We start from the raw sequence: 14,525 nt of genomic DNA, 5'->3' as shown, positions 1-14,525 counted from the left end.
AGCTGAAAAGAGGCTGCTCTGATTGAAGAATTATATCCTGAGTCATTTCTGATTCTGCATTTTAACCTGTCACTTCCCTAAAAAAAACAACCATAATTGTGATTAATGTTGGTGAGGTCTGTGTGCCGTAGAAACAAATGACGGGACCCAGAAGATAAGTAGAGTGTTGTGGGAGGGACAGTTGGTGTCAGAATTGGTGAAAAAAAGTTGGAAGGTGGAGGCACATCTGACCTCTGCCTCAAAGGAATCAGCTTTCTGGCTGATGCTGATTGTCTGGATTCCCTCTCCTCCCCGCTGCAGTTAGAGGAGGTCAGAAGCTTCCCCCACACCATTTTCACAAAGCCCAAAAGGGAGTGAGTATGTATTACCATTCATTAAACTAACTCATCAGAGCACGGCCAATGAGTAAACCTGGTAGATGGCGAGATGTCCAGTGAATAAGACGAGGACTGTGGGAGGTGTATGAAGGAGCCACTTGGTCCCATGTTAGAGTTTTCTATCTGGAAGAACAGTACCTGAAGTAAATGGCCTGGTAGCTTTTTCAGATTCAGTAAACATTTTGAAGATAGGTTGCATAGACTTGTTTAAGACACTTAAGTACTTCTCCAGATATGGAACAGTTATTATCCAGTATAAGAGCCATAGTTATCAAGTGAGCACTCTGCTGAGATACTCAGAACATTTGTTCTGCCAGGAAGAAAGACAGAGAGAGCCAACAGGAAAGTCAGCTTTTCAACTCTGCTTCACATCTGAAGTGGATGCCTTATCTCCACCCTTCATTCCCTCTCCCCCTCTTTATCCTTTTCACACTCCATACTTCTCCATCTCTTAACTCAAGCAAGCATTCAGTTAAAAGTCTTCCTGCATCATTTGGACCAAATTTACTGGATATGTGGAATGTATTGCAGCCCAGAAAAAAGAGGGGCAAAGGTTCCTCACCACCCTTCCCCTTTTGTCCTCATCAACCAGGGTTGATGCACTTCTAGCTACCTTCTGTCCTAAGGTCCAAACTGGCTGCTACGGACGGGAGAAATGGTATGCCCAAACCTTTAATCAAGTTGCTTCTAGTTTCTAATTGATCTCATCACCTGTTGTTGTTGTTAAGTGCTGTCAAGTTGGTTCCGAATCATAGTGACCCTGTATAGGGTTTCCAACAAGAGGCTGGTGAGCTTGAACTGCCAACCTTGCAGTTCAAACTGAACTTGTAGTTCAGTGCATTAACCCACAGCGTCACACCAGGACTCAGACTATGGGAACTACTAAGTGAAGTCATACGTGTCATCTCCTCAGCAGCCTTTCCTGAACCCCTACCTTCCCTCTCTCTATCAGTGACTGAATTTGGTTTCCAACTTAGCTCTTACCACAATTCAAAATGATATATACCAATTACTTGTTACTCTGTCTTTCCTAAGAGGTTATAAAATCTATGAAGGCAGGGGCTATATCTATTTTATGCACCAATACACACCTAGTGATTGGCACAGTGTCAGGTGTATAGTATGCACCTAATAAATAGTTTTGAGTATATGAACGTATTTGCAACTTCCATTTAATGCCCTTTAAAAGTTTAGCTCTTGAAAGACAAAAATATTAGTCTATTTCTTCATGAACATTATTTTGAGGTAACCAATGGGGTCATGTTCTTGTGGTTGTTTCAAAACATACATGTTCTCATGAACTTGCTGGAAATCTCATTTTGGAGATACATGTGCCTTAAAGCCCAAATGGCTTCACATAGTATTGCTGCAGGAACATTATCCGTAAGCAGTGGAGAAGAAGGCCCACTGATTGAAATTCTATGCTAGATTTATTTGCACTTTAATTACATAGAGAATGCTCAATGAAGTTTTCCCTTTTTTTCTTAATTGCCAAGATAGTGCAAAGCAGACCCAAGTTCTTGCTCCTAGGAAGCAAAACATCTGGCTTGATGTTCACCCATGGCTTATTCAGTGGTAGGCTCAACTTAAACAATTAGACTGTCTGGGGGTAAATTCCAGGCAAACCAGCACTCAGATTTTTTTGCCTTGAGCACATGCCTCCAGCTCCACAGGAAAGTCCTCACTGTTTTGATGATTCTGGTAGACAAAAACCAAACAGACTCCCTAAGGACCAGATGCTAAACACAATAGTATTTCAGTGAAACTTATTACTTCTATTCTAGGTAAAAATAGTATGCTGCACCAGTGCAAAACAGATGGAAAGACCACATTCTGAAAGCCCCCTTCCCTGCATCAACAAATACACATATGTCTCATGAGGGAAAACATGGGCGTGGGAACATGGTAGATATGAAACCTTTTTACTTGGCCCAAAGACTATTATTGTCTAAAGCTCCTGAGTTAAGTGACAGACATCTACATTTTCAGAAAAAGTAATTTTCAGAACTTAATTTAGTTCTCTGGCCCCCAACCTGGGTGAAAATAACGTATCTTACATACTATATCTCTCTAGATAGCATTGTCCTATAGTCCTGGTATGGCTCCGTAGGATAAGCACTTGATCTCAAAGTTGGTTTTAACTGCAAGGTTGGCAGTCCAAACTTACCAGCCACTCTTTAGACACCCAATACAGGGTTGTTGTGAGTAGGAACCAACTCAACAGTACTTAATAACAACATTACCCTATATCTGATTCTGCAGAGTCAATTTACTTCTACCATTACATTTGTATTTCTTTGGACTAAATCACTTGTACCTCATACAAGAAAATGAAAATACTCCTGTAATATTAAATGGATGTTGTTGCTGTTAAATGCTGTCAAATCAGTTCTGACTCATAGCGACCCTACATAAGGTTTTCAAGAAGCATCTCGTGGGTTTGAACTGCCGACCTGTGGTTTGCAGTCCAGTGCTGCTCCTACAGTGCCACACCAGGACTCCAGCATTAAAACCTCAGTACAATATATCAGAGTCCTTCAGAAAAGACAGTAGTTTTAATAAGAGGAAATGGAAGGAGGAAAGGGCTAGGGACGATTAGTCTCAGACAGGATGGAGATACCACCTATTACATGACTCTGTAGAGCTAGGTATTGTCCTTGGAGAGTTTTCTCAGTATTCCTCACCCAACTAAGGCTTTGTGCTTGTCTCCCCACAGTCCTGGTGTGGCGCTGTGGATTAATGCACCAGACTGCAAAGCTATTTGAACTGCAAGGTTGGCGGTTCAAGCTCACCAGCTGCTCCTCGGAAACCCTATACAGGGTCGCTATGGGCCGGAACCGACTCGATGACACTTCACAACAACAAGAACACTAACCAAATAGTTGGTGGTTTGAATCCACCCATAGCCCCATGGATGAATGGCTTAGTATCTACCTTCAGTAAGATTTGTTGTTGTTTTGTTGTTGTTAAATGCAATTTAGTCAATTCCTATTCAGTGACTTTGTATGGGTGTTCTGAGGAGCAGCTGGTGGGTTTGAACCACTGACCTTGTGGTTCACAGTCAGTGTTCATCCTACAGCGCCACACCAAGAATCCAACAACAAAAGAAGCAACCAAATAGTCCCAGTGAAGCTGTTGGATGGCAGCCATTGAAAACCCTGCTTACAGAGTAGTTCTACTGTTGCACACATGGAATCACTCTGGGTTGGAACGGACTTGATGATTAACAACTTTGGTTTGTTTTTTTCCCTCCCATTCTTATGAGCGGAGAGGAAATTGGAGAGGGAAAGTAGGAGTGGGAATTCAAATGGTTACATAGTTCACAATTTCCCCATGTGCAGTTGTGGAGGCAAGATGATTATGGGGGCAGGTACCAAACACACAGGGCGGAGGCACCACCTATGGCAAACGGCGACTAACATGAAGTATCAGGGGTAGGTAGTCACAGACACATCGTCATTTCAGTCCTTGCATTTGGTTCCATAGGCTACAAAAGTTTTAATCTCTGGATACCAGGAATGGAAGGGAGGGGAAGAGAGAGTCTTTGTTTAGCAGCATTGAGTCTCTGCTAATTTGAGTCTCTGAAATGGACAGCAGTCATGGTGACAGCACATGATGAGCATGATCAATGCCACTGAATTGTACATGTAAAACATGCAGAATTGGCAGATGTTTCATTACATACATGTACATGTAAGCAATAACATAAAATGTTTTACTATTCCCACTTCACAGATGAAAAAGGTGAGGCTCAGACAACTGAACTGATTTGCTCAAGGTCTTGTAGCTGGTGGGGAAGATCAGGACCCAGGACATGTGACTCAGAAGCTCCTGCTCCAGTCGCCAGACTTCTCTCAGGCTGCACTTCATTTTTATAGTTTCACGGCCACATCCATCAAACCCCGCTCTCTCGCCTCTTTAGCAGTGAGTTAGCACAGACCTGACATATTCCTTTCCTATCCCTTATCCCTCATTAGCTCGAAAAGAAAACTTCCTCTAGAGTTTGTCAAATGCAGAGCTAGTCTGTGTCCCTTCTTTGACAGTGAGAATCATTTTTTTTGAAAGGAATGAAAGTGAGTCTGTATTCCTCAACATAGCATATCCTCCTTCCTGCTCTGAATTAAAAAGCAAGCTGTTCTCTTGTGCTCAAAATATACAGGGATGAAAACAAGTTGTTGTAAAACTGTAGGGAAGGGAATCATCAATTAATATTAATAAGAGCCTGAGAGAAAGAAAGGGACTCTCAGATCAATAATTTATTAATGTCACCTGGAAGAAAAGTAAACGTTCATAAAGTTCAACAAATCTTAGACTTGATTCTGGGCCCCATGAATGCCACACATTCTAAACCAAATGAGTAGCATTCCTTCAAGGGTTGGTGGTGGATGAGGAGGCCCGGGGCCATGGCTCTGGTCATCTTTGGCTGTTACTGTCATTAGATCTGGGCTGATCCATGTCCATGTCCAGCACAGCGAAGGGCTCAGTCTACTCTGTAATGTGCACCGACTTCTCTTCCCTCTCAGGAATGAAATATTTCTCCATCTCATTGTGACAGAAACTGAAGGGGGGCCAGAGTGAGGGAGTACACACCTCTTCCTCCAGAGACCACCCTGTAAGCCACACCTCTTCTTTAATCTGAGTCTGCTAAGAAGGACAGGAGAAAGGAGAGGAAACAATGAAATCAGAAAAGGAAGCAGAAGAAGGGGCGAATGGGTGGGCTCCAGAGTATAAAGCCATGGCTGATGTCAGGGTCACCTTCTCAAAAAAGTCACAGTTAACTGATAACAATTTTCAAATAATATTTTAATGAATCTTAGAAAAATAATATCTGAAAACGCTGGGAGGTGCAAATGGTTAATACAATGGACTGTTAACTGAAAGGTTGGAAGTTTGAGTATACACAGCGCCACCTCAGAAGAAAAGCCTGGTAATTTACTTCCCAAAAAAATATTTTATTGAAAACCCTCTGGAGCACAGTTATTTCAATAAATCTTTGACGGAAAACACTCTGACACACATTGGGCCACCCTGAATCAGAGCTGACTTGTTTGGTGTTTTTTTTGTTGGTGATCCTAATAGTTTGCTTATCTACCTCTCCTGAGAGCTAGAGTGCCTAGCAGAATACTAAAAATATCCTTGGTATACAGTGTAGGCTAATTCTGCTGACCTGTGGTTCAGACCCACATGGGGCACCTTGGAAGAAAGGCCCAACTATCTGCTTTCGGCAGGTCACAGTCAGAAACCTCCTATGGAGTACAATTCTACTTGGATACTTCCTTTGGTTTTCTGTTGTTATTTTCACACTTCTAAGGAAGGGAAAAAGGCAGGAGGGGAAGAAGGGCAGACAGAAAGGAAAGAATGGTAGGATGAGTACATTTATAGATAAAGAAACGAAGCTCCGATCTCATTGTTGACTAAGGAATGAAGTACATCTAGGTGAGAAGCAGCCACAAAGGAACCCGGAGGGTAAAGTTGAGAAGCTGCTGGTTGTCAACTTTGTGTCTGTGACAGATGAGCTCAATTGACTACGATGCTGTGCTAATGACAATAAGGACATGAAGAGGAACCCAGTAGAGTTCAAGAGGAGTTCCAGGCTGGGGCAAACACTTAATGCACTAGGCTGCTAACTGAAAGATTGGAGGTTTGAGTCTATCCAGAGGCACCTCAGAAGCAAAGCCTGGCAATCTACTGAAAAGTAAGCCACTGAAAATCCTGTGGAGCACAGCAATACTCTGATACACAGGGAGCTACCATGAGTTGAAGTTGACTAAAAAGCAACTGGTTTTATAGTTCTGTGAGCTACTTGGTATACCTGCTGGGAGCCTACAGCCCCAAAAGGGCCGCCATCTTGAGAAAGCGTACTTGCCAATGTGCCTGAACAAAGGTGACAACAATAGGTTTAACTGTCCAAAGAAGAGTCCCTTATTCATGAAGGAGGATTCATCTTCATGAATAAAGTTTAGCTCTTTAAGATCACTGTCAATAACTGTATCTATGCAGTCTTGTCTTGTTCAAAAAGTTATTTGCGGTAGCTCAGGTTCTCTTTGAGACTCTTGGCTATAGTTTGCTTGGTGAGAAAACACAGATCTTGAAAGTGTAATAGAACATAATTAGGACCCCTGATAATAGACATGACTTTCATCTTTCTCAGCCTCTCTGTTCCATAGTAACACAAGATTTATAATCTCCATCCCAGAGAATGGTCAAAGGAAGGCTAAAGTAGCTAAGTATGAAAGTGCTGCGGATAATTCACACAACAGAGAAATTCTCTAAAACACGATATTGTTGTTAAGTGCCATCAAGTCGGTCTGACTTACAGCAATCCTCTGCAGTGCAGCTGGTGGGTTTGAACCCAGTGCTTATCCTACAGCACCACACCAGAACAGGGTAACTGCCTTGATTAGCACTGTTGCTTTTCCTCATAAACCAATCTTTCTTAGACTTCCTTTTTTAATGAGAGACGGATTCTCTGCTAACAAATGGGTTTTCTATGAGTAGTCTAGTTTGTCCTAATGAACTATAATGTCATATGCTATTTTTACTTTTTCTAGAGTCTTGAACTCTGTGGCTGGATCCTCCCAGAAAACTCAACATTCTCAGTCTACTCCTCAACCAACTCACACCAAGAACTTACTGTGTATTAGGTGATCCCACATGTGTGGGGTATACACTTCCTGCCATCTGAGGACTTAAAGTTTCCCTGGAGGACCACCTAAGCAAGGGCAGACCCTGTGTTGCTCTATTATGACCCTGGTACTCATACAAAACCTGACACTTGTTTGGGGCACAATAAAAGTTACTGAAGGGACAGAGGATAGGGACTGTCAGAAGAAGGTAAAAGGAGATATGGGTATGTTTACTTTTGACAGTGCTTGTGACACTGTGGGATAAGCCCTGGACTGCTAACCCAAAGGCCAGTAGTTCAAACCCTCCAGTTATTCCTCAGAAACCCTATACAGGGTTGCTATGAGTCAGAACCAACTCGACAACACTAACTGTTAAGAACAATCATTGTGAGTGCCAAATGAGGGGCACTGGTCAAGCTGAGGGAATTAAGTGGAGGAGGAATCACCAAGGGCTGAGGCCCAAGGAAGGTTTCATCCTAAGGAGGAGTTAAACTGGGCCTGAGAGCACAATGCTCGAGGGAGACTCAGAGGCTCTTAAGGAAAGCCTGCTTTCCCGGTTAGACTGGGTTCACCTTGGTCCTTATTAGGCCTGGCACTTTCGTACTATTCCTGGAAGATGACTGTTGTTGTTGTTGTTGTTAAGTGCTGTCGAGTTGGTTCCGACCCATAGCGACCCTGTATATGGTTTCCAAGGAGTAGCTGGTGAACTTGAACCACCAACCTTGCAGTTCAAATGACTTTGCAGTCTGGCGCATTAACCCACAGCGCCACACCAGGACTCCAGGCAGATAGATGGTTGTTGTTGTTGTTAAGTGCCGTCGAGTCGGTTCCGACCCATAGCGACCCTGTACAGGGTTTCCGAGGGTGTAAATCTTTACGGGAGTAGAAAGCCTCATCTTTCTCCCGCGGAGCGGCTGGTAGTTTTGAACCGCTGACATTAAGGTTCACAGCCCGATTCGTAACCACTACGCTACCAGAGCTCCTGGGCAGATAGATGATAGATACACAATAAAAATTTTGAGACTGAAAAAGTGAACCTCGTTTGGAATCAGTAACATTTCTCCAAATTCAGCCTCTTCACACCTTCTTTGTGTTTAGTCACATCCACACACCGCCTGCACTATTGTTTGTATGACAGTCTTTTAAGCCCCTGATTCGTAATTATATAAAGTGATTTTACCATAAAACTGCGTATCAGCACTGAAATGAGAACAAGTATCATAGCCATGAAGGCAAGGTAATCCATAAAGATGAATACCATAAAAACAAAAAAGGTGATGTTCAATTAAAAAAATAGTAACCAAGAAAATGCTTTAAGAAACTAAGTTCTTCTGTGAGACAAAGACTATCTATGATCACTCAGTACAAAAGGGATTTGTTGTCGTGACGTGCCGTCGAGTAGGTTCCCTATCATAGGGACCCTGGATAGGATTTCCAAGGAGCAGTTGCTGGGTTTGAACCACTTACCTTGTGGTTAGCAGTCCAGTGCTTATCCTACACTGCCACATGAGGAAAGGGGTTTATGATTTAATATTGAGGTGGTACCTCGACCAATCTATTGGTTTGTTGTTCTGTGGTGGCACACGTGTTGCTGTGATGCTGGAAGCTACATCACTGGTATTTCAAATACCAGCAGGGTCACCTGTGGTGGACAGATTTCACTGAGCTTCCAGACTAAGACAGACTAGGGAGAAAGGTCTGGCAACATACAATGAAAACTCTATGAGTCACAACACAATATGGTCTTTTGTAGTGTTGAAAGGTACACCTCCTAGATTGGGTAGCCCAGTAATATGCTATGATGGATTCCAACTCACAGTGACAACACAGAGCAGAGCAGAATTGTCCCCTAACGTTTTCAAGGTTGTAAATCTTTGTAGGAACAGAAAGCCCCAGCTGTCTCCCTTGAGGCAACTCGTGCATTTGAACTGCTGACCTGTGGTTAGCTGTCCAATGTGTATCCTACAGCAATGCACCAGGACTCCAAGGATATTGTAGCCCACCCTTAACCCTTTTATGGGTTTACCACATCAGATCACGTGATGGGAAATCATCACCTCACTGCCACATTGCATCATTACAGGACCGGAAGCCTCTGAGAATCACGGCCCAGCCAAGATGACACATATTTTGGGGGGATATAATTCAACTTATGATACCAATGCTTGGGTATATTTTACAGTACGGTATCCCACAGAATTGATTTAAGCATTAAAGTTAAATACTAATATTTATAAAATGTGCATAAAACTGTACAAGGCTAAGGATTATTATCATTTTTTAATTCTAGAGCTAAATAGGATCTTGTAAACTAATTATGAGTTGGAGACAAAAGCAAATATTTCCACCTATATCCCTAGAATATATCATACATTTAGGGAAAAAGGGGAAAAATTAAAGTTCCATTTGAAATTTTTCTTATTAGTAAGTTTGGTCTTTGGTATAATAAATCTAAAAGGTTAATGTAAAATGATAAATCTTTATGGGAACAGAAAGTGTCATCTTACTCCCACAGAGCGAATGGTGGGCTCAAACTACTGACTTTGCAGTCACAGCCCAATTTGTAATCCACTATGCCACCAAGATTCCTTACTTAGAGGCCTCAACTACGACTTCCAGCATACCAATAATTGTGAAGATGGTGTGGGACTGGGCAACATTTTGTTCTGTTGTACATGAGATTGCCATGAGTCAGAGCTGACTTAATGACAATTAATAACAATAACAAAACTTGAAATAAAGCTCTATGCCAAGAAAATGATAGGGATGATATAGACAGCATGGTATTCATAAGCAATGAGGCTTTTAGAGGTTCAGAGCCTCGGAACAGTTTCGGTGGACATTTCCATGAAAGAGGGTTGAAATCATATTCACATGATTTGCATAAAGTACATCATCACAGCTCTGCCTCATCCTAAAAATAGTATCTATGAAATCATGGGTTTACATAGTTATGTTTTTAATGACACATTGACATAACATATAAAAACGAAAATAAGATGCCTATCCAACTTTTGTCTCTGGAAAACATTTGTATTGAAAACAAGAGTCTGGAGGTGTTGTTAAGTGCCGTTGAGTCATTCTGACCCTAAGTGACCCTGTACAGTGTTTCCGAGGCTGTAAATCTTTACAGAAGCAGAAATCCTCATCTTTCTTCCACGGAACAGCTGGTAGTTTTGAACTGCTGACCCTGAGGTTTGTAACCTCTGCACTCCCAGATTTGTAACCTCTTTACTACCAGAGCTCCTTAGACTTTGGAGGTAGGGAAGGGCAATTGCAGGTTAGGTATGGAAGAGTGGAGTGCTGCACTACCAGGTACCTATGAATAATGACTCTTGACCTTGGTTGAAAATTAGAATCATTTGGAATGCTACAAACACTACCATCACCTGAGCCCCAGCCCTAGGGACTCTGATGTCCTTGGCCCAGGACGGTGCTGGGCACTAAGAGGTTTAGAAGCTCTCCAGAGAATTCCAGTATTCAGTTAGGCTGTCTCACTGCCCAGAAGGAAGAGAGGCAAGGTGATTCCTGAAACACTTAGAATCAGAGTTGGTTGAAGGCAAGCATGTCTGTAGGTCATGAGATATGGGAGGTTGTCGGGCTCAGGGGACAGATGAACCAAGAGAAGAAGGCAGGAGACTGTGCTAGTACATGACCAGCAGACCTCAAGGACCCCTTTGCCATAAAGCAAAACAGTGAGAATTCTAAAAGGTATCTTTCAAGATCTCAAAGTATATACACTGAATTATTGCAAATACCTAAACTACAGACACTTGCATTACAAGATTCGTTTTGACTTCTTCCATTTAGAAACCATTTGAAAATATATTCTATATTTTTTGAAAAGGAATTAATAAACCCCAAAAGATGGCCAAAGCGGCCCTGAATAATGTCCGGTAAAGGACGATGATGGCAGTTTTCCACATGATAGTTTCACTATCTTGTTCGAGGGTTTTCCATTACAGGCGGGGCAGAGTGGGAGGCAGCTGCGGGCCTGGGTCACAGTTCCCTCATAATCTTGCATTCAGAGTCCTCTGAAAGATCATTGCAGGGTGGTTTGCTCTTATTTTGGCCATGTATTGCAACTTTCCATTTTCTGATAGCTAGGTCTGACTCATTTTCCCACAATATATTATGGACTGCTTGCAAGATTTTCTATCAAAACACAAATAGATTCAGATCTCTCTGAAGAACAGGCTTCCCGTATCCGTGTGTACCAGTCCATGTAAACATAAGGCCCAAAACAGGAAAATAGATTTTTTTTTAAGGTGGTATGAATTTACAGAATTAAAAAAAAAAAAGTATCTGAGCCATTCCTAGCACTGGAAAACAACCCAAAACAAGCTTATACCAGTACTTGCTCACAACTATAACATACCATGTCTGCCTCCCCCCACCCCCTTTTAGAATAGTAATTTCCATAATGCATCAGGACTAGGAACCACAGAAAAGAAAGCCCAGCAGGAAACCTCCAAAAGCTCCCTGAAAGTGTTCATGAAAGATAGCAATTTTATCCATCTGCCAGGCCTGGAAAATTAGAAGTCACCCAGCCAGAAAGAAATTCGGAGTCCCTCTATTTCTCCCGCCTCTTTGCTTGAATGTGGAGAAGAGGTGGGAAAAGTTGGAGAGGTCCCCATGGGTAGTTAGAGCGAGGAGCAGGGAGGGAGGCAGATTTCACTTTAGGACAAATCGAGAATTGTGATTATCATATAAGACTGGAGTTCCAAATTTCCACTTTGAGACCAGTTTTGCCCATTTGAAAGATTGGAGGACTCTTCAAAGAACCTAGGAGTGAGCAGAAAAGTCTAGAGCCAGAAATCTATTCTGGAAAAGTTCAAATGTCTGGGTGACAATCCTCTTTCAAATTTGTTCAGGAGCCACTGCCTCTGGACCTGTCCCATTAGTTGTGGCTATTACTTGACTGCCCTCATTTTTAAACACCCAGCTATAATTTACACAATAAATTGTCACTTGAATAATTTATTAGAGGTTCCCTAGATTATTAAATACTGTACTGGATGTTTCTTGAAAGTCAACATGGGAGACCTCATAAATCACGTTGTTTTCATCTCCTTTAAATACTATCAACACAGCAATACTGTACTCTGGGCCACTAATAATGTTCTGATTCTAGAGAAAGAGATAATTACACAGCTTAAGGGAAGGCTAGATTGTTCTGAGCTATTGAAGCTAGCATGCTATCAATGACCATTTTCCATTGTTTCCTTCAATGAGAACCACATTGCATTTCTTAAGGAAGGTTATGTGCATTGTTTCCTAGGACTAAGTAACACAAACAGGTGCCATAAAGCAACATGCATTTATTCTCTGAGTCCTAGAGGGTACATATCTGAAACCACGGTGTCAGTGTCGCCAGGAGCATACTTCCTCTGAAGGGTCTAGGGAAAAATCCTTCTTTGCCTCTTTTAGCTTCTGGTGTTGTTGGCATTCTTTGACATTCCTTGTCCTGAAACTGCGTTACTCCAGTTTCTGCTTCCGTCTTCACATGACCTTCTCTGCTAAGTGTGTCTCTCTGTCTCAAGTTCCCTCTTTCTATAAGGACACCAACCATTGAATTTAGGGCCCATCCTAATCCAGTATGATGCCATCTTAACCTATTGTAACTTGATTATAGCTGCAAAGATGCTGTTTCCAAATAAGGTCACATGCACACGTTCCGGGTGTTAAATCTTGAACAAATATTCCTGGGAGATACCAATCAGGCCAGTATAGATTTCAGGGTATGGGAGAAAGAGCAGAAAAAGACACATCTAATTTTTACGAATCCATCACGATGAACCTGAGACCTCTGACATACTGTTTCCATGAAGATGTTGCTGCTGCTGAGATGGGATCTCACCTGACCCAGTGGTTATGTGACTTTAGGTTCATCACTGCCCTTCTCTGTACACCAGATTCCTCCTTCCTAAATTAAACGTCGGCTTCCCAATTTAAAAACACTGTGCATGTTAATGCATTATATGGCTTCTATCCAGTTATATTCTCATCTAAGTCCTGCAAAAGCCTGCTCCTTCACTTGGAAATTCATTTGACCAGCTCAGCCTCATTTAGGAGATAAAAATGCCAAATGCAGCTGGAAAATAGCCATTCTCAATTCAATTAACATTTATTACATACACTCCAAGGTTTGGTACTATGCATCCAAATTTCCTTAAGACAGTAAATGTGAAGTATTAGGACAAAGATGATGGCATACTTTCCACTCCCAAGAAAGGAAATTACAACTTACAAGTGTTTTCCCAAGACCTATGAATGGGACTTCTGGTATGGGCTGTAGGATCAGCACTGGACTTTCAACAAAAAGACTGGCTATTCCTCAGGTGTTTCTAAATGCTGTTGTGTTAAGTGCCGCCAACTCGGTTTCAACTCATAGTGACCCTGTATAGCGTTTCCAAGAAGCAGCTAATGAGTTTGAACTGCTGACCCTGTGGTTCAAACCAACCTTGTGGTCCAGCATATTATCCTGTAACACCACACCATAACCTGTGTGGGTCTAAATACAGACATGAAAAAGTCACGGATGCTGGATTTCTGTTGTGGACTCGAGTTTTTTGTTGTTGGTGCCATCGAGTTTGTACTGAGTCATAGCGAACTTATATACAACAGAACGAAACCCTGCCCAGTCCTGCGCCAACCTCACAATTGTTGCTACGCTTGGGACCATTGCTGCTGCCACTGTGCCAATCCACCTCAATGAGGTCTTCCTGTTTTTCTCTGACCCTCCACTTAACCAAGCATGATGTTCTTCTCCAGGAGCTTGACCCTCCTCCTGATAATATGTACAGAGTATGAGAGACAAAGTCTGGCCACCATGACTTCCAAGGACTAAAGTTTTTGTTTTTGTTTTTTTTTTTGTTTTGTTTTAGTTCAGGATTATATATATTACAATTTGCCTTGTTATAATACATTTGTGGCTTTATGATAAAAATAACTCAGGGACATAAGAAATTCAAGCTAATTTGCATAACTGTCACAAAGGAAAAAAAGCATTAAATGTATTTCTGAAATAATTATTTTCATTTAATTTCAGAATTTCAAAACAGCATTAGACCTTGGCCTTGTTTAAAAAAAGTTTAGTTGAACACACTAAGCTAGCTAAAAAACCCTCTTGTAAGGTTTAAACATAATTGTTATAGAAAATGCTTTCCCTCTAATCTCTGTCTTACATACACAGGAGAGGTGAGGGGAAAAGGTAGACAATTTCTTTAGCAGCATATATGGCTAAATCCATCAACCACCTTGAACTAGAATGTCATTATTGACCCCATTAAAAAGAATTGGGCAAATATCAAAAGTTACCCATTTCATAAGCCAAAAGATAACAATTTTAGGGTTACAGTAAATATTTTTGAAATACTTCAAAAACTTTTATCCAGAAACTACAGAAATCATCTCTTCATTTGAAGAAAGGTCTAATAGAAAGTAAAAGACATTTCAACTAAACTGGTTTTCAATCCTCTTTGAATAAAAGAAATGAAAAACAATGGTTGATTAGCTAAGC

The 14,525-nt window shown here is 41.6% G+C and overlaps 2 protein-coding genes across 2 annotated transcripts in view; both read right to left on the bottom strand.

Annotated features, from left to right (window-relative positions):
* PTPRN2 (protein tyrosine phosphatase, receptor type, N polypeptide 2) overlaps positions 1-14,525 on the bottom strand; it is a 1,341,366-nt gene that overhangs the window by 757,833 nt on the left and 569,008 nt on the right. The window lies entirely within an intron of this gene.
* The window catches only part of LOC102840411 (F-actin-capping protein subunit alpha-2-like), a 3,589-nt gene continuing 1,050 nt past the window's right edge, over positions 11,987-14,525 (bottom strand). The window contains exon 2 of the mRNA XM_006874431.1: positions 11,987-12,133. Coding sequence (XP_006874493.1) covers positions 11,987-12,133 — 147 coding nt within the window. The remainder of the gene's footprint in view (positions 12,134-14,525) is intronic.

The sequence above is a fragment of the Chrysochloris asiatica genome, unplaced genomic scaffold (assembly GCF_000296735.1).
Source record: "Chrysochloris asiatica unplaced genomic scaffold, ChrAsi1.0 scaffold00277, whole genome shotgun sequence".
Lineage (NCBI taxonomy): Eukaryota > Metazoa > Chordata > Mammalia > Afrosoricida > Chrysochloridae > Chrysochloris > Chrysochloris asiatica.
Note: the sequence above shows the minus strand (reverse complement) of the source record. Positions and strands in the feature narration are given on the sequence as shown.